This window comes from Carassius gibelio, chromosome A22 (genome assembly GCF_023724105.1).
Source record: "Carassius gibelio isolate Cgi1373 ecotype wild population from Czech Republic chromosome A22, carGib1.2-hapl.c, whole genome shotgun sequence".
In the NCBI taxonomy this organism is placed as follows: Eukaryota; Metazoa; Chordata; class Actinopteri; order Cypriniformes; family Cyprinidae; genus Carassius; species Carassius gibelio.
Genome location: NC_068392.1, coordinates 10,768,387 through 10,789,052, shown reverse-complemented (window position 1 = coordinate 10,789,052; position 20,666 = coordinate 10,768,387). Strand labels below are relative to the sequence as shown.

General features: G+C 40.7%; 1 protein-coding gene across 5 annotated transcripts; it reads left to right on the top strand.

Annotated features, from left to right (window-relative positions):
- The first annotated feature begins 36 nt into the window (after nt 1-36).
- On the top strand, nt 37-20,077 carry LOC127942665 (zinc finger and BTB domain-containing protein 7A). 5 transcript variants are annotated; one of them, XM_052538531.1, is made up of 4 exons: nt 37-628; nt 8,551-9,087; nt 9,163-10,016; nt 13,513-20,077. In XM_052538531.1, the coding sequence occupies exons 1-4, from the start codon at nt 620-622 to the stop codon at nt 13,958-13,960; spliced, it is 1,848 nt and encodes a 615-aa protein (XP_052394491.1). In that variant the 5' UTR covers nt 37-619; the 3' UTR covers nt 13,961-20,077. The 5 variants fall into 5 exon arrangements, with proteins under 5 accessions (XP_052394491.1, XP_052394492.1, XP_052394493.1 ...); XM_052538532.1 differs by lacking the exon at nt 37-628 and adding an exon at nt 1,163-1,335; XM_052538533.1 differs by lacking the exon at nt 37-628 and adding an exon at nt 1,365-2,502.
- Nucleotides 20,078-20,666: the final 589 nt, after the last annotated feature.

Sequence of the window (20,666 nt, the reverse complement as noted above, 5' to 3'; positions counted from 1 at the left end):
TAATTAAAAACATGAGACACATAGAGATCTAGATAAAAATAGCTGTTAATTTTTGGTATATTTTAGCACACTGTAATAACATCCAGTACTGGGAGATACTTATGTTTTATTAATGCTGTATAATGTATTATTATTATTGCCAAAATTAAGCCAATGGTAATACAGCTAACATACTTTGCACATGTGAAAATATGGCATGTTTTGAAAAAAAATATATATATTTTTTAGTCCAATGCTTCAAGGAATATGCATTTATTAACTTGAAATGCAGTTGTGCACCTTTACAGGTTTTTTAAATTATAAGTCAATTTTAAGTGTCCCAATGATTCCGCCCTCGACGTCTGGTGTGTGTTCATTCATCATGCTTGTCTCCTACATAATACTTCAGCATTAAAGCACAACTCGTTGTCATACATAATTACGCTCCTATGCGTCCACTCCCTGCTTTACAGGAGAGTACTCGATTGTACAGTCACTCTCAGAGAGGTCATATACGGCTCCTCCTGTTTTTGAAAACTTTCAGTCCAGCAGCAGGTTAGCAGGTGAACGGGTCTCTTGAGCGGTGGAGGATAATCCATGTCTGTCCTGCTGGTCAACTGCATTCATTGCTTCTCTCAGCATGATTTTGGTGAGTATGGAAAATCACAGTACGCATTTAGTTGGTTACTTTTTTTTTTTTCACCGTTCATATTGTTTTGGTAGGTTTGGTTGCTACATATAAGGGAAGAATACCTGTCAAAAAGGTGAAGTGAATAGTGTTGTGGGGAGGGGGACATTGGCACTGCTGGCAGACCCTGAGTGTCCTGGAATGTGCCATGGCTTGTTCTGGGGTGGGACTCCATGACCTCAGGCAATGGGATGGGTGGGTGCGACTGCATTCGCACACACGGGAGAAAGAAGGACGGTTAACTCTCATTATTTGGCAAACACGCTCACCCAAAGTATACGTGCACTACCCCTGCAAACAAATACAGGCCAATTATACCAGCGATATCCTTGTGAACTCCACTGTTGTGGTAATGTCATGAGTGATGATGGTCCCTGTGACATGATAACAGCCTTTTATTGTATTCCCCAGAGAGAAACAGATGAGAGCAGCATGGGGGAATGGTGTTTCTTTAAGAGAGAGGGAGAGCAAGAGAGAGAGAGAGAAAGGGAGGGACCTTTTTGCCCTCCAGAAACCAGGAAGGGAATTGAGTTGATCTGCTAGTGCTTTGGTTAGCGCATACAGAGCTTTGAACAGCAGGGATAGCTAAGAGAGAGAGAGCTCCACAGAGGAGGAGAGAAGAAGAGTAAAGAGCTAACCCATAACAAGCACCGCCACGGCCATCGCAGGTGAGCTCATTTCCCCCTGCTTGTCCCCTGTGTCGTCTGCCCAGGGCCTATCGACTGAAGGGAGCAAGGCTGAGGAGGAAGGAATGAGGGAGGGGGACAGAGAGGAGAGAAAGAGAGAGTATGTGTGTAGGTAGGAGGGGGCTCCTGTGCCAGTGAGGAACTATTCCTATTTTACTTTGGTATTCCAAATAACTGCTTTGGTACACCTTCGGTTCACTGGCATTGCTTTGATACATTTTTTTTTCTTGTAGTTACAGTTGTTAACTTTTTTGTTGTTATTTTGGAGGCAGATCTCAAGGGGTGTTAAGACAAGTGTACAACGTAAAAGGAAGAAACCAAAAATAATTCCATAGGACAAGGTACAGTGCTAAGCACGGGGGTCCTCTTTTTTTATACCTTTGTTGTCATTCTTGAAGAAACAAACTCTGATAACTTGGGCACACACACCTTTGTTTTTTTTTCTTCGGTCTAAAATTGTGTTTACACTGGTTACTGTTATGATGGAATATTTTAGGTTAAAAAAAAGTCTAATTTGGGTCAAGAATGCTGAATATGTCAGAAAATGTAGTGTGATTAATATAAATGTAATGTACTGAAGTTCTACAGAGTTGTGTTTGGATCACTATGTCTGTTTTTATATGTACAAAGCTTGGCACTGCTCGTTGGCTGGTCTTTACTTTTAATACCTGGCATCCTGCTAGCAGCACACTGTAGTGTATAATTCAGCTCTGAATGCTTACGTTGAAGCAAGCTCTCAGATGTGGGGGTGGCAAGAGCTAACAGTTTGGGACTTGTAGTCCTTAGCAGTGGCCTAGAAGCAGGTGAAGTCATACTTAAGGACTGCGCTTCCCAGAGTGCCTTGCCCTTGGCCATTCAGGAAAGGGAACAGCCGGTAGCCTATCCTAGTGGGGAGGTGTGGTGATTGAGTAGCCGGCAAGCCTATCGCAGAGGGGGAAGTGAAGCCAGAGCAGTGGGCTGAAAATAGAGTGGGGGAGTTGGTAGGTGTCTGCCTGAGTGGGATCAGGCAAGGGCTTGCCTGTGTAACTAGGGCTACTCGGAAGTTTCCTGTCTGCAGTTGCTCCAGACCAGAGCCCTGCCCAGGCACGCAGGCAGGCAGGCAGAGGGAGACTGAGCTGACCCACAGGGAAACAAAATTCTGGCCGGCCGGTAAGAGCTCCAAATGCACTCTCACTCTCTCTGGTGTCTGAGACGGGAAAGGCAAGCTAGAAGAGAAATAGTGGAATATTTAAAGGGGAAAGAGAGGGACTTGGCTTGATTAAGTTCAGAGCGCTTGACCCACTTGCAGATGGCATAGAGATGGAAAACGGAGGCCTGCTGTATTAAGGTATGACTTGGTGAGCTTCTGTGCAGCGAGTTTCACTTTCCAAGCACTTTCTTAACTGAATGATGTCTTTGTTTTGCTTTCTTAATTTTGTTTGATCTGACTGTTCATCATTGTAATTTAGTATATTTTCAAGCAGATTCATTTAAGTTTTGGTCACAAAAGGTTGTTGACTGTGGGTTTAACACTTTGGCATCTCCGGTGGACTCTGGTGAAATTGCTTCAAATAAAGTGAAATTCACATCAAAGACATCCTGCTCATTGAAATCTCTAAGAACCTTGGACTTCTCTTGGCAGATCCCTTGTAGGCTTCTCTGCCCCCTCATTCTTTTAATAGTTGTGCCATAAGGCACATCAACATCATCTCCCTTAGCAAGGGTCTTTAACAGGGTATCATGACTTGTCAAATTAGAAGACTACATGTTTGTCCTGGACTCAAAGGAAGCTGCAGTCTCTTTCGTTCTCTCTCTCTCTTTTATTATTCAAAGATGTATGCAGATCATTTCCAACCCATACTTGTTCAACTCGTTTTCACTAGTGTGGGTATAGGGAGGACGCAAGGGGTATTTTTATTCACAGATGACGCCCACTGTCTGAATAATGCACAGACAAGGCTCGTCTCACTGGGGTGAGGTCGATCTTTATTGTCTTTGCTTGTTTAAGTGGCAAAGAGATTCTTACCCACCATAAACCAGTTAACCCTGTGTATAGTTAAATTACCTGACAGGGTCGTTTCAGGTAAGTATTTATAGCAGGAAATCTATGTGTGTAACTTCGTGCTGATACACATCATCCTATGTTTTTTCTTTTGATCTACGTGATGTGTTTAGTTCTGATTTCTTTGTCGTTTATGTTTACATCTGTGAAATTTTAGATTTTTTAGCTTTTTGGAAACTGACTAAATATTAGTTTTGTTTTCCTTTGTGTTTATTTAAAGTTTCAGTGGCTAGACACCCAGTGTGAATCAGTTAGGGCTGAAGGCAGTAGAAGTTACTAGCTACTGCTCGACCAAAAAGTATAATTCTAAGGCTAAAGTCATCTTTTAGCTCTTACAAAACACTTTGAATTGGCTCTCTAAACAAGGTTTAGTTTTATTACTTCTGGGGGACAGTGGACATTTGTGAAACATTTTTGAGGTGATCAAATTAAAGACTGATGTTGGGAGATGGGCTGCTGCAAGCTAGCGTCACTATCTGTAATCAGAGAGCTTATCTCATTATTCTCTCATTGCACTCTTTAAAAGGCCTTCTTCCACTTGTTCTTATCTGCTGAGAGTCTGTCGACATGATGAGTGAGGCCGGCTTCTTGGTTTCCTTGACAGTAATGTGGAATCCAATTGCTTTATGCTCTCGCCCCCATTCGCTATTGTGGAACTCGACCTCCAGCAGGTGGAGGAGTCCTTGACATACTTGCCTTAGTGCGATCGTTCAGAGATGTGCTGGGAGATGGAGCTGAAAAATAAAATCCTGGGTGGGTTGTCATGTCTTTTTGCCTCCTCAGCAGAGGCAGAAAAGGGAAGTGGAAGCTGTGGTGGACTGGTGGTGGATTGTGCAGTAAAGTGTCTGGGAGAGCTGGTCATCTGATAACAGAACGGGTTCTGTTACACCATCACCAGAGTCACGCAGGAAGTCTTCTTCCGCTCAACTGGCCAGGCTGCCGCAGCAACAGAAGAGCTCAAGACATGCACTTTTGCCTGAGCGCAAGGGCACTGGAAGGGCTGGTGTAGCGCTGCCGCCATTACTCAATTTTGTTTATGTTTCATTTGTTGGGCTTCTCGCTCTTTCCTTATTTCCTGACCCAGCCACAGTTTGTCCAAAAGAGTCTGAAGTCGTGGGCAGCTCAAAGAACGATGCAGGGAGTTAGGCATGGAAAAGTTTGGTCAAACTATGAGGGGGCGTCGTGGCATTTTCACACGTGAGCTTCATTCTTACATGGAATTCTAACAAAGATACTGCTGGTCTAGAAAGCTTGTATGCGTGTTGTTGCTTTTGAAGCTGGGTTTCTTGCCTTATCTGCTCTATATCTGATATACTTCTGTAACTAAGACCTTTAATATCTCACCATAAAGAGTAGGCAGTTTGCTTGTACTATTGACCCTATGACATAAGATCGATTTATTTATTTTTTCTTCCTCAAAGGAGGACGTAATTTTCCAGCAACGAAATGTAAAGGTACCAGCAACTAAAGTGAAATTTAAATAAAAAAAATTGCACTAGTGTGCACTTGTTTCAAGCAGCCTCACCCAATACCTTTTGGGGGGCATTGTGAATACAAGTCTAGATTTTTGGCAGTCTACTGACATATCTTCAGTGAAACGGCCCAGCACTACAACTCCAGTTTTATAAGTTGTTCACCCACTTCCTGCATGCTCTCTTTGCGACCAATCATGCTTTTCTAACCAATGCTGGCAGGAATGACTCATTTGCAGGGCCTTGCTCAAAATCCTGTTCTTCTTGGAACCAGTCAGCCCCTCTCTATACTGTTTACGATTATCCGGTAATATCCTCTCTGCCTTGACCTTGAACCCTGTCAACCTAGTGTAGTGACTCCACTTCCCTCCCTCATGAGGCAGGAGGAGCTAACACACGCTAGATTGTACATACATACTGAGTGGACATGCATGTCAGAGGGATGCCCTAAGTCACATGTTTGTCATTAATCCTCTCAAAAGATTCTTTCGAAGGACTCCAAAGCTCTCGTGAAATACACAGGTGTGACTGGCGAAGAAAGACATCGAAGTGTTCCGCAAAACACTGCTGCTTGTTTTGGTTTATGTGATTAAGTCAGTTTGTGTTCCTGAAATGTGTGGCGTGGGCTTGCCTAAGATGTTTCATTTTGTGGTGTCAGTTTTCGGTTCATATAATGAGCAAGTAAATTGAATGTTTGGTGTCCTTTGCTAGATTAGCATTTTTTGAAGAGTTAGTTGAGGAAAGTAGCAGCTGTATTCTAAGAACTTAATCACCAAACACATTAAATACCCATGATACAATTTGATTGACAGTTGTTACCTCATGATCCTTATAAAAAAGATTTTACTGTGTTTGGCGGTGTTATTTTCCACTGATTACACAATTCTGAACTATTTCTAAACTAGTTATACTGTCACCTTTCATACCAATAGTTGATGTGCTAGTTAAACTTCTAAACTGGTTTATTTTATACTTGCCCAGATGAATTATAACAATTCAAATACTCGTTAAGACAGTTTGTCTGAAATCTATTTTCGATAGCCTCACTTCACTTTGGCTGGGAGGGGCTGTTAGGGGAGGGTGGGGGCTGTGGAGGGATGAGCATTCGCAGTAACTTGTGGTTTGACTTGCAAAGTAGTTGAGGCCTGTGCGTGCGGCCAGCAGAAGAGGTCTGAAATGAGACGTTGGGGCCATTTCATGGCCCCTGTCACCCATAGCCATGAATAAGTGATGAAGAATGTTGGGAGCCCTGAGAAGGTGTCAGGATCAGGTTTGTTTGCACTGTTTCCTCTTTCTTTCAGCTTTGCCTTGGGTTTATTCAGGGACAGAGATGCTGCTTAACTGGTGCGTTGCTAACACCCACAAGCTGAAGTGCAGAGAGATGACTTTTGGTTTTGTGTCCCTTCTAAGAAACTCCCTTATGATAGCAAAACAACTCTTACTCTCTTTTTCGGAAAGGTTTTTTTTTTATTTCATAGGTTTCTTTCCAGTTGTGGCACAGGTTCTTTGTGCATCAAGGTAAATTGTTTGACCAAATTAAAAAAATTATTTCATTTATTGACCTTCAAGTAATTCCAAACCTGTATTTTTTTTTTTTTATGGACAAACTATCTCTTAAACATAATTTTTGAGTCAAACAAGTGTCCTTGATTTGTTAGTAACCATAACTGGAAAAAATTATTGTCTAACCCAACATCTAGCCGGGGTTCAACCTTAACTTATTCAAATTCTCTGCAATAAAACAATGTGTCAGAATGCTACTGTTAGTCAAGTAGATGGACGGTGGGGGGGTTATCAGAGCGATAACAGAAAACCACAGAGAAAAGTGTGTGGTGTCAAAGCTTGCCCTACAGGTGCCCATCATTTAGCTCACAGGTGATGAGAGAGACAGAGAGAAGGGCTTAAGACATTGGCTTATGGGCATTACCATCTAACTTAAACAAGTCAAGATGTGGTCCAGTGGGGGACTATTATTGGAATGCCTTCACTAAAGTGTGCTATATAGAATTGTGTAGTGCATATATGTCCTATATTGTCCTATACCCATCATGTTCCGACCCTAAACTGAAAAAATGAAAAAACTGAATACAAAAGGTGAGCCTGAATGTCATCCACATAATTAATGCAAGACAGGTAGTGGGGGTCAGATTTGCTGTTGTGTTTTACCTTCCCACTACCTCTCAATTGCTACACCAATAGTGACCTGACTTGGTGCCAGCTCTCAAGGTGTGGAGGAAGGCAGCTTTTTTCAAGCATGAGAGCGAGCGAGCAAGCAGCCAGGTTGAGCAGGTCTTGCATACATACCAAGGGGCTTGATCTGAAGGAATGTCATTTGAATGAATTGTTCTTATTGAGTATAGTTCCCCTGTGGCCTCACCCCCTGCTGGGTAACTCCGGCAGATGGAGGGGCGGTGGGTAGTTAGGCTGTTTGGTGTTCACGTGTGAGCATGTTTGCCAATGTACAAATCGAGAAAGGTTGCCTATCAAATCCCCACACCCCCCACCCTCTAATGAACTGTGGTTGATCATTTTAATCTCCCCCCACACGTGATCAAGGGGACAGGCCTTTCCTGAAACTTGGCACACAGTGCTGGGTGGGGTAACCGGCTCAGACCGGATTGACAACCTCCTATTTAATACTGTTCCCTTGCAGCCCTGCGTGTGTCCTACTACTCTTCTTTCTCTAGTGGATTTTTTTTTTTCCACTCGAGCCTTTAACCGGCAACCCCCCCTTCCACAGAAGCCAACTGACACGCAATTCAGTGCACATGGTGCCCAGCCCTACTGTATGTGCCATACACTCCCCACCCCAGCAAAGCTACACAGTACATATTCTCCTCTTTCACTGCCATCATGACAGCAGGCTTGCTACCCTCTGACATGCTGCTACATTTGAATTCAGTTAACACCCTAAACTGATTGCTGTAAACAAGAAAGTTGTTTAGATTGTTTTTAAAAGTCAGATTAAAGTCTCAATTCCCATAAATTGAAATCAAACAGCATATTTTGGATCGCATCAGAAGATGTACATAACCTAGATTGTTTGATTGTTATAAAGACCACTTTAAAGCAAAATTGTTTTGCACCATCAGTGCGCAGCAATTAAATAAGGTTAGGCAAACTTTTTTTAATAGTAAAAAAGAAACCGAGAAGGTGAACTGAACTAAAAGTTATGTTTTCTGTAATAGTACTTAAAACAAACCTTTCATCATATGCATAACTGATACCTTTTCTTCATTTTAATAATTACACCAATTCCCTATGGACTTTAAAATAAGTCTTGCAACCAGTACATTGTGCATTTACAGACATGGCTAGTTGTCATAATGTCCTTTTATAAATTGATGCTTTCATCTGTGGTTTGCATAATCTTGACCAGTGGTCTTATAGTAGCAACTATCTATTAGCCTCTCTGCTTCATTTGCATACAGGGCTTGGTCATTATAGCCTGGATGGAAATGCAAAGAGAAGGGACAACATAAATATGGTCTAAATATAAGGTGTCTAAAGTGTATTAAGCAGCAGCATGAATTGAGCTCTTCAGGTCATTTGTAGTAGGACTTTGAGGTATTTTTATGTACATTAATTTGCCTCAATTTTGTATCAATTATATTTCTTTTAATATCTGCCAGCCACTTTGTCACTTTATGATTAGTAACTGTTATTGTACCTCAAAATTCTTAGACAGGCAGACGGACAGACGGCAGGACGGACGAACGGGTGGCGGCTGCGATTGGCGGCTCGGCGGCAGGCTGGTGGAAAATGTCGTCGGGAGCAGGTGGGCGGGGAAGACGTGAGGGGAGGGCCTGTGGGGGTACAGGCGAGGTAGAGGAAGGACCAGTGGGCATCCCCTTCCCCGAGCACAGTGCTGACCTGCTGGGCAGTCTCAATCGCCAACGGCTAAGTGGGCTACTGTGTGATGTGCTAATAGTGGCTCAAGAGAGCGAATTCCCTGCCCACCGCTCCGTGTTGGCTTCCTGCAGCACCTACTTTCACAAGCTTTTCACCTCGGGCATGGCTGCTGACCGCCAGAAAGTTTATGCGCTGGACTTTGTGCGGCCTGAGGCACTGGCCGCCCTTTTGGACTTTGCCTACACGGCCACACTCACAGTCAGCCGCAACAGTGTGGTTGACATCTTAAGCGCCGCCCGTGTGTTGGAGATCTCACCCGTTCAAGACGTCTGCACACACTTGCTGGACACCAAAGTGCTCTCCCCGCCGGTGGGTAACGTGTGTTTTTTTCAACAATTAATGTTTTGGAGCGATATGATGATGTAGTTGCATTTCTTTTGGCAGGCGGGTAGTGAGCAAGAAGAAGAACAGGAAGAGGAGGAACTAGGAAAGAATGGAAAAGAGCAGAGCATCCGGCTGCGTGCCCGTGAGTACTTGGAGTTCTTCCAGAGGGGGGCGCATTGGGATAGCAGCTGCAGCACGCCAGAGCTCAGGGACCTGCCTGCACACCTGCACTTTAGCCATCGCAATGGTGCTGACAGCAATGGCACACCCATCGGCCCTGCTGACTACTACTCCTCACTGGCCCAAGCCCTATCACGGCCACCTCGTGAACGCGAAGACGAGATTGTGGATGAGGAGTGCCAGGATGGACCTTCAGTTCTAGCTCGAGGGAAAGGTGCACAGGCTGTGATGTCCATTTATGCGCCAACTCAGAATGGACATTACTACCTCCATCAGACAGAGCCCAAATCAGAGATAAAGGTGGAGGGGACAGGTGAGTGTGAGCCTGAACAAGGCCCAGCCAGTGCTTTGCTACAACAGATGATGGACTCCTTGGAGCGGAAAAGGGAACTGGCCACAAAAGGTGGTGGAGGTGAGGAGGATGGACCGGAGGGTGAAGAGCCGGATGTGGAGTTTTACTTGAAGTACTTTAACAGTGTGCAGCAGGAGGAAGCCACCAGTGCCCCCATGTCTCCAAGTTTGCTACCACTGTGGTCAGTAAGGGGCAACGGAGGTGGAAATCAAGCGACTGGAGGGGGAAACAGCAGTGAGAGGAAGATGCGGTCTAAGGCCTTTCAGAAGTGCCCTATCTGCTCCAAGGTCATCCAAGGCGCAGGCAAGCTTCCACGCCACATCCGTACACACACAGGAGAAAAGCCCTACGAGTGCGCCATCTGCAAAGTGCGATTCACCAGGTAAGCCTTTCTTTTTTTGTCATTTCGGGAAACATTTGAGTTCAATTTGTATTTTGTACATACACTTCAGCATCTTGTGTGCTATCATATTTAAATGGTCAGGTACTCAATACACTAACAAGAACAGAGTCAGCCATAAAGTTTTTTTATGTTGACAGAAAGGCTGTATGACAAAGTCCTGGAATTTTAACAAGGTGGGTCCAATAAAAGTGGGTTGTGGTAGCACAGCCTGGTCTACTGTTATCAGGGATGAGGCCGTTATAAAACTCTCCATACTGATATTGAAAGGGATTACAGAATGGTGGCCTATCTACATCAGTTAGTCAGCTGAACTTGTGACCCTGTGTGTTACGTTGATTTTTGCCCCTGGCTCATACAGCCCCTCTCTCAGACAATTGGCTGATGAAAAATACTTTGCACTATAATGCTGAATGTCTGTTGGCAAGTTGCTAGCATGGCTTACCCTGCACTTAAGGGCATGACCTATTCCATGAAACCATCACCTTAATGAATTAATCAGGAGACATGCATTGGAAATAGCTGCTATGTCAAAAATATCCAGTAACCTATTTGCATAGCGATGGATGTAAATTTGCCACCTATTGGGAAGGGGTACTGTAATCTTAATCCTGTTTGATCAGGGTTAAGAGTGCGCTTCACTCACACTGAAATAAATCAATCCTATCTTCTAAATAATTCATCTCTCTGTGCTCCACTCTGTTACATTGTGTGTGTGTGTGTGAGAGAGAGAGAAAACACATTTTCTCACAGGCGTGCATGTATAATTGTGCTCATAAGTTTACATACCCCTTGAAGAATATTCAAAATGTTAATAATTTTCACAAAATAAGAGAGATTATGAAAATCGCATGTTTTTTATTTTATTTAGTACTTTCATGAATAGGCTATTTAAAATAACAAATGTTTATATATAGTTCAAAAGACAAAATAATAACTTTTTAATAAATGTATAAAAGTGACCCCATTCAAAAGTTTACATTTATACTGTGTGTCATTTCCTGGATGATCTACAACTGTTTTGTGATAGGTGTTCATGAGTCCCTTGTTAGTCCTGAACAGTTCAACTGCCTGTTGTTTTTCAGAAAAATCATCCAGCTCATGCAAATTCCATTGTTTTCCAGCATCTTATGCATTTTGACCACCTTACAGCAGTGACTGTATGATTTTGAGATCCATCTATTCAAACTGGGGACAATTGAGGGACTCAAACTCAACTATTAAAAAATGAGAAAATATTTACTGATGCTCAAGAAAGGAAACACAATGTAAACGACATGATGATGATGTGTAAATGTTTCTTATTTTGATTAGAGATCATATTTTTTTCGTTTTGTACTGCATTTCAGAAGCTACATAATTACATATGCTTCCCAGAAGACAAAATAAAAATAAAATAAAATAAATATGAATCATGTTGCCTTCTTGACCATCAGTAAATGTTTTCACATTTTGTAATTATTATGTATGAGTCTCTAAATTGTCCTCAGTTTGAAAAGATGGATCTCAAAATCATAGAGTCAGGGTTCCGATATGATGCTGGAAAACCAAAAAAATTCACAGGAGCTGGAGGATTTTTTGGAAGAACAGCAGGCAGTTGAACTGTTCAGGACAAACAAGGTCCTCGTGAAAAACTAACACAAAACATAAAAACATCATGGATCATCCAGGAAATGACACACAGTATTAAGATTTAAGGGTATGTAAACTTTTGAATGGAGTAATTTTTGCACATTTGGTTATTATTTTGTCTTGTGGAGTATCTATAAACATTTGTTATGTGAAATGGCTTATTTAAGACGGTACTAAATAAAAACATAACATGCGATTTTCAGGATCCTTCTTATTTTGTGAAAATTCTGAACATCTTGCATATTCTGAAATGTAAACTATGTAAACTTATGTGCACAACTGTATATATCCGTATTTTGGTGAACGTATGTCAAAGTGGAAATTATGAGTGAAAGAATCTCCAGATATATTCAGAAATGTTTAATTACACAAGTAGGCAATAACGTGTGCACATGTCTGTGTTTACATTCTCGGGTGTGTGTCTGTCCATGGACGCGTGTGAGTGTGTATGTGTGTTCGGTAAGCCTCCAGTATTCTGGACGGGTCAACCACCCTAGTTTGTTTAGGTGTACTCTGCCCTGGTCACAAGCTTAGGGGGAGGGACGGAGAAGGGTAAGCTGAGAACAGAGTCTTAAGAGGGCCTTGTATTTGATACCACATTATAGCTCCCTTTATTGGTGCAAAACAATACACTTTGACAGTACGCTGTGTCTTGTTGAAGAAAGCCTACACTTCAGCCGTTCAGACCAGTTTGCCTTAGGTGGGGTGTCAGAAGTCAGACGTCAGAAATGTGTATACTGACCAACACAAAGGTTAGTTTTGTTAGATAAACATTTATAAACTATAAAGTGCAAAATTAGGTTATATAATTATTGTATTTTATACTTTGTTAATGGTGCTTTGAAGTGGTTGGAGGACAATTGAGGAAAGACATTAAAAAGTTAAACCACATTCTTCCAAACCTGTTCCTCAACCAAGCACACCTTTTGATTTTCGATCTTACACTGGTTTCTTCACATAAACTAAAATCTGTCCTCAGTTGAACTAACTGAAGATTCAAAAATGTTGCTCTTATAAAAGGCTCACCATTTTAAAGTGGCTATTTTGGGAAGCTTAGGGCCCACTATGCCTCTGAAGTAAACATTGAGCCCTTCAATGCCTCAAAAAGAAATTATGTTGATAAAGCTGTGAACTTTATGGCTCTTTTTCTCATTTGTCTTTGGGTGCTTTCAGCAGAGAAGAATGATAAATTAATTTAAATGTACTCTTAAAAGTAAAGATACAGAGGTCAGACTCCTTTTGTGATTACATGTTGCCCTTGATGTTCAAGAACAGACAGATATATGTATTTACATCCTTATATTTTTGTGTTTATATGTAGTTATATGTGTACATGTTTGCCTTTGCTAATGAGGCTAGTGTGGCTAACCTTACCTGCGTGTCTTGTAATTTTAACAAAGGCAGTAGTAGTTAGTGGCTCACTCCACTGCCATGAATGTTTTTTTTTTTTGGCACATCGAGTTATTTGGGAGTGGGCATTTTAAGGAATTAGAAGTTTATAAAGTGTATTAGGCATGTATTTATGTATCATTTTGTTAATTTTCTAACCTTGAATTCCTGTTGAGTCTGTCTTGTTAATTCGGTTGCACTTTATTTTAGAGTATGTGTACCAACCTGAAATTTCAGTGTACTTACCTAAGAAAGTACTGGATGATATAAGGTAATTACAGGGGCGGGGGGTAGGTTTAGGAGTAGGTTCAGGGTTCATAACGCAGTTATTGTAATTACTATAACAAGCACATAGTACGTGCAGAACAGGAATGTAAAATAAAGTGCTACTGTTCATTTAATTCACACAAACCCAAGGGTAACGGCTCATCATAAGTTTTTGTATGCTCTTTTTCAGGCAGGACAAGCTAAAGGTTCACATGCGCAAGCATACAGGAGAGAAGCCTTACCTGTGTACTCAGTGTGGTGCCGCCTTTGCCCACAACTACGACCTGAAGAATCACATGCGTGTGCACACGGGCTTGCGCCCCTACCAGTGCTCCAGCTGTTTTAAAACCTTCGTGCGCTCGGACCACCTCCACCGTCATCTCAAGAAAGACGGCTGCAACGGCATCCCTTCCCGTCGAGGCCGCAAGCCACGCATACGAGATACTGAGCTCCCGGAAGGTCCTATGGAACTTCATGGCCCAGAAGCAGACATTGAGAGAGGTCGGCGGCATCCGGACAGGGGCACTGGAACATCAGTCATGGAGGAAAATCACGGTAGTCACACGCACAGTCCGGCTGCTGATGGGGAAGGTAGTGAAGATTTGACCTCGGGACAAAGGAACTCTGTAACATCATGAATCAAACTTCATCAGAGAGGGCTTAACTCAAAAACAAGAGGAAGAATGAAACAGAAAAAAAAAAGAAAAGAAAAAAAAAACTTAAAACTACATGGTCCTCTTTAAAAAAACAAATCAGGGTGGCACGCAAATCTAACCTTCTAGTTTCTTTTTCCTCCTTTTTTAGCTTCTGCATTCCACATAGAGACCACCAAGTTACTGGTTGGTTGGAAGAGCGAAGAGCACTTAAAATCACTCACCCGTGCTGTCACCATCTTTCTGGGTCTTTTTCTTTGTGTTTTTGTAACATAATGGCATAGCCATGTGCGTACGAGAAAAAGCTACTATGCAGATTAAACAAGCTCCTCATCTCTGGGTTGCATCTACAAGGCCTTGTCTTAAAAAGTAAGGTGTCAAACACCAGGCTGACTGCTGCTTCAACAGGTTAGCTTTGAATGCTCTAAGATGTGATCAACGCAACCAATAGATCTCTTTTTCTAATGCAATGAGCAACATGTACATACACTATAAAAAAATTTATTGTCTAAAATTGCAATATATGCAATATTCTGATGCAGCACCTTTTTTCTAAATGGTCCAGAAAGAATTGGACAGGGGTTTGATTTAAAGTGTTACTTTCTCTATAAAATGTTTTTTGAGAGTTTATCTTTTCGCTGCGTTCTCTACAAGGGGAGATTTTGTTAATTTGTTTCTGGCAGAGAGAGGGTAAGACAAGGTTTGAGGTCCTGTGTTTCTAAAGCACTACCTTCATCTGATCGCCATTGGGCACAAACATGTTAAATCTAACCAGGCCTGCTTTTCCTTATTACCAGTCTTTCGTTATATTCTCTCTGATTTTGGGGATTGTCTTAATATTTTGTCATTAGATTTTTTTCTTGTCCTTTGAGTTGACTATTTTGGGTACTTGACACTTTATATTTGTATGCGTGTGTGTATATTAGTTTGTAATCTTATGAGACCCTTTATTAGACATATATTGTGGATAGATAGGGTAACATCTTCCTTCAGCTTCACTCCAGGTTTCTCACTGCATTAAGTTTGCAGGGGGAAATATGCTGTTTGATGTTTAAGAGCATTATAATTGAGAAACCCATTTTTTCCTAATGTGCATTTGATGGAACCCAGAAGTTTCAGTCTAAAGTATGAATTGTGATAAATGTGCTTCATTTCGAGACTTTCTGTTGGAGAGTGAAACTGTGTGCAACAGATGAGTGAGGGCACTGTTATACAAACGGCTGGTGAACAACTTAAGCAGGGAATTTTTTATTTGTTTGTTTGTTTTAGCGACAGAAGGAGAGATTAAGAGTGAAAACCTTTTTTTATGCATTTGCACAGCTTTACTAAAGATATCCAACATGGATAAAGAAATATCTATTTAAAAAGGCAGTTTAGGTTGGGGAGACACAAAGAGCTTATTTAATTTCTTTTACCAAGGGACCACAGAAAAAGAAATCTGAAACAACCTGAGTGATAAGATGAGCAATAAATTAGTGTCCAATTCCAAATAAGCACTCAGCTGTAGTAGAGTAAGAAGGAGGGAGTTTTTAGTGTGTGAAATGTGAGCATCATTAATGAATGCAATGTATATAGATACAAAATGGGATCAGTTATAAAAACTATCGCTTTTCTCACAATGCAAATGACTGGCTGAAGTTTTGGAAAAAAAAAGTGTCCTGAAAACGGCGACCTTTATTTTAAAGTAATATATGCTTCCTTGTGCTGGTGAAAAAGGGTGCAGCAACATCCTATGGCTACATCAGAGCAGGATGACTCACTGAGAGGGGCCTGGAGCATCAGCAGGCACTTTGTGGGCACGTTGAGACAGGCTCTCCCCAAAATCCAGCAGAGTGGGTGCTTTGGTTAAGTCAGGACTCTCATTTAAATACGGCATGTGTGAGGACGAGAAAAGGTTGGGCCGATGAAATGGCACATTTGAAAGAAACATCCTTGGCGCATGCTTTCTAAAAGCAGAATGTGATCCTTGCTAAATCTTTAAAGTGGATCTCAGTGTGTACAATGGCTGTGGTTACAGCTGTGGATGCACAGTTTTGATTCATGGTGAATTAGAAGATTTAATTTTGTGGCATCATTCCTTCTGCAGTGCTGTACCATTTATCGGCCTTTTGCACCTTAAGAAAGAAGCAAGATTTGAATGCACTTTGTTACTGAGAAGGGCACTTTCAAGTCAAAAGGAACACACACATATATATATATATATATATATATATATATATATATATATATATATATATATAATATGAAAGAATAATGATTAATTGCACTTAAAGCTGATTGAAATGTTATTTTGTCTTCATACAGAAGAGCGTAAGGTGTGGCAGCATCTACAGGGATTTATGACAATTATCTACAACCACATACTCCTTCTGTTTAGTTTCTGTCAGTGCATTGTGATATGCTGTGTTTCGCTGGTCAAGTGTAGTGGTCACTTTAAATTTGTTGTTGAAGGCCACACCCTAAGCAACGCAATACACTTTTGTGTGACTGGACGACCCGGCTGAATTAATCCTTCTGGAAATTCCAGTGTGTGATCTTTAGTTTTTCACACGCCAAACAGTTAATAATACAACACATGCCTGCAAGGGTGTGTGGTAGCACATTGACCTAGACCATCTCTTATCAACGGTTTCACTCAACGCCTGTGTTCATCCCATACGAAGTTCACGATACTTTTAGATTTGTTTGTATGTATTTGTATCCGGGATGTATTTGTACTTATGCCACGACCCAAATTTATTCTCCCTCGTTATAGAAGCAGAAGTTAGAGGTAAAATTGTTGCAGAAAAGCCTTGAGTTCCCTTTCTGTCTATTGTTTTTTTTTTTATATTGAGTGTGCGAGTTTAAAACTTGCAATTCTTTTATTTGTTTTATTGTAAAATGTATTGCTGCAGCTTGTTTGTTTTCTAGCAAAGATTGTGCTAGCTGTGTTTGTGGAGTTTAGGGTTAAATGGTGGTGGGTGGGAAGGGAAGGGAGGTACAAAGCCTGATAGCACTGGAAATGGTGCTTTAGCTAAAAAAAAGAGTTTTTGCACTAAAAGTCACTCATGTCCTTGTCCTTGGGGGAAGGGGGCTGGAGAACCGGGCAAGGCCTTTGAGTTTCTGTGAACAGAGTCTGTTTAATCTCCACTTCACTTCTTTATACTTACATCTGCAATTAACTCTTTGAAAACCAAAGATGGGAAAGACTAGGAAGACTATTCTTGGCCATTAGAAGAAAGAGGTGAATCTTACATTTTCAACAACAGCATAAACAAAACCATTTCCTAGATGAGTGTAGGTCAAGAGTCCAAAGCAACTTGAACAGAAATAAGCAGCTTGAGGAAAGACACCGTATTCATGGAATGGCTTATTTCCAATGGTTAACAGGATCAAACCCTAAGCATCTGTCTGTGTAGCAGTTTGGTGGAGTTATTAGAGGTCTTTGTGAGTTCGCACAGACTCATTGGCTTGATCTGGAGGTCCAAAAAGAGTCAGGAGAAGAGTCTTGAAGCTTGACACATGGAGAAGGATTTTGGAGAGAATGTGCCTTAACTTAAAAGGAGATTGGGAGGATTGTTTAAAAGATGGCTTCCATTCCAGCTTCAGAAACGATTCTTAAATAGTTGTTGGTTGAAATCTATGTTCTATTGTGGACATTTCTTAGAACCAAAAGGTTGCATAAGATCTTTGTCCAGAGATTGTCTAATACACCTCAATTTCTAATTACAACTAGTTAAAATTTTCTCCAGGTAAAAAGTTGATTGCAGTGAGGAGATTCTGTCTTTTTCCATTTAGCGCTGTTTATTGCTTCCGCGCCAATCTTGACTCCACTGACAGACACTACAGCGAGAACATGTCTCAAAAACATTTCCATGACTTTAAGAGCACGATGTATGTAATATCCAAACATTAATCTATTTGTGTCTTTATTTGTTTAATTTATTGGACAAGATGTCAAAAAAACATTAAAGATTACAATGATAGTGATAACCGTGATAATCATGGAGTATAACCTTACAATTTTAGATGTTCTGGCTGGGCCGAAGCACAACTAGCTGAGGATGACATAATTCATGGCTAGATTTGCAGAGTTGTTCTCACCTGATCCTCTGCTGTTTGATGCCCAGCTGGCATGTTGCACAAGGAGCGGTTCATGGGCGGTGGGTACTAGTTTGCACAGGTTGGGGAGGGTGGGTAGCATTTTTGTGCAGTTTGGGCAGAGGAACTATGTCTTACAAGGGGAGTTTGGAGAGCCTTGTCAGGTATTGCTGTGCCATTCTGTATACCTAAGGAATTTATAGCCATCTACGACTTTGACTGCATCAGCTGGTTATGTTTCACTGATCGAGGAGATGTTCTGGAGAGCAGATGTCAGAGTTTGTGGTGGGAGGCAGGGGGATTTGGGGATTATGGGCCATTGTTTATGCTTCTCAGGTTAAATAATCACTGCAGTCCATGTCCATTTTTGTTGTTTGGTTTAAGCTCAAATTTTGCCTTCTGTGTAATCAAAGCTTTATTGTACTGAGAGTACAACCGAATATATATTAAAGAGTTATGAAGATGATATCGAAAAGCCAACAACCCATGTGACCACAACACCCTCAGTTTTGTTTTGTCTAATAATTGTACATTATTTTATGGTGTAGAAAACACCTTTTATTTCTTTTTTTTTTTTTTATTTTAACATTCTAAAAAGGTGAGTGTTGTAATGTCTCAGAATGAGGCCAAGACAGCAGTGAATTGTGGGATTGAGACATCAGGTCTGAGGTCTTCAACAAGATGCATTCCATCACTTCCTCTTAATAGCTGTTAGAACGAACAGATGTAGGTAGATGGAAAAGAGGTGGTTTCTTAAGTCTTAAAGTACTTTCTTAAAGGTTTTTCTCTTTTCATCTACCCAGAATGTGCAGGGAAGAATGTGTGTTGAGCTTCAAAAAGCCATCAAGCTGATAGCAGTTCTGTGATTGTAACAAAAAAGCACTTTGCGAAAGGCCATCCAGAATATTGTGTGCTGTCTCCTTTGATTATTACTGTTGTTGTTATTGTTGTTTTTTCATCTTGTTAATGCAATTTTTTTGTTATCTCATTGTGGGTGTTATGACTTATTTAAATGCAAAAACTACATGAAAAGAAAAGAAACTTGAACGTGATATATTTGGGTTGAAGTCCATTTGAACTGCCGCCCCGTACCACACACATCTCTGGAAAACACACGAAACAAGGAATGCATATGTTCAAGTTGTCATACATGTTTTCTTTTAACAGTTTTGTACCTTTAAACCCAAATCTCATTACAAAGGACTTCACATTTGCTTAAAGGACATTTCTTCCTGGATTTCCATTGTTCTGCCATATGCTTCATAGACAAATACAAAATTTATAAGAGAGTAAATCTAGGTTATTGGTATTGTTAGGGCATAACTATGCCAAACAATGTCCACTAAAAGGCTGCAGATATGCAACTTGCAACCCTGTCCAACGCAGTCAGGTTTGTTCAATTATACAACTTTCCGGCGTACGGACAAAATATGATATCTCTAAGTACTTTCCTTCTCTGTTGTTAGACAGTAAAATATTTTCCATAATGTTTTTGCATAAAGTTTAAGAGTTTATAAGGGACTCACTATATACTCTATTCCGAGCTAACATCTCTTCACATTTCTTGCATCAAATCTATATGTTTAATTCATTATGTGGGTATTCAGCTGAATGGACACAAGCTCTGCACAGAAAACAATAATACATTTTCAGGCTTTGGGGGCACTTTTGAACACTTACGTTGACTTTGGGGCGGCAGAAAATTTCCAATGTCTCAGGCTTGGACAGCAGAACCCCCTTTTTTTCGTTAATTCTGTAGTTCCTTTCCATTGTCTGTCAGTGTGTGTTGAAGCTATTGAGATGTACAGGAGAATTTGGGAGAATTTGCACTTTTGGCGATGAAAAGAATTTGTATTGTATATGAGACCACTAAATCTACATCGTCTAAATCATACAATTCCATGTTGTTTTCCATTTTCATTTTATTCTTTTTCTGTTTCATTTTATTTTTACAAAATATATCCAAAAATGTCTGACCTTTTAAGAAATAAGACATTTCTATTAAAAACAGAATGTTTACAACTTCCCTGTCTTTGTATGCCATATTTTTTTTCAAAAGGAACAAGTATTTAATACAGGTTTAATATGTCTATGGATATGTATATGATTGAAATGAAAAGGAAGCTGTCTTACCCCTGCTGGAATAACACTTTTTAAAACTTGTCAGTTTCGTAAGATGGTCTTCCAGCCTGGCCAAACTGAAATTTAGTTAAGAGGCCAGCTGAAAAGTGCCCAAAATCCCTATAAAACTCAGCCAAATGACTAGCCTTACCAGACTGAAAGACCAATTGTTGAAAAGTTTTTTTCTTTCTTTCATTATTTTATAAGTTTTTTGCAATTTCAGAGTAAACAAAATTGTACTTTATCTTTTTTCTTGGATCTTTTGTTTAAACTATGATCTTGAACTTAATAGTGACACCTATCAGTGTGGATGCAACATCACACAAAAACTTAAGTTTTAGCTTGCCGAGGCTGTATTTTCAGACATATTGGTTTTAATTATTCCTCAAATTAAAGTGTCTGATAATAGGGAGGTTACCCAGATAAAGTTAGCACTATTTGGCAGGTCATGTGATCTCAACTTGCTATTCCCCATAAGATTACTCTTACA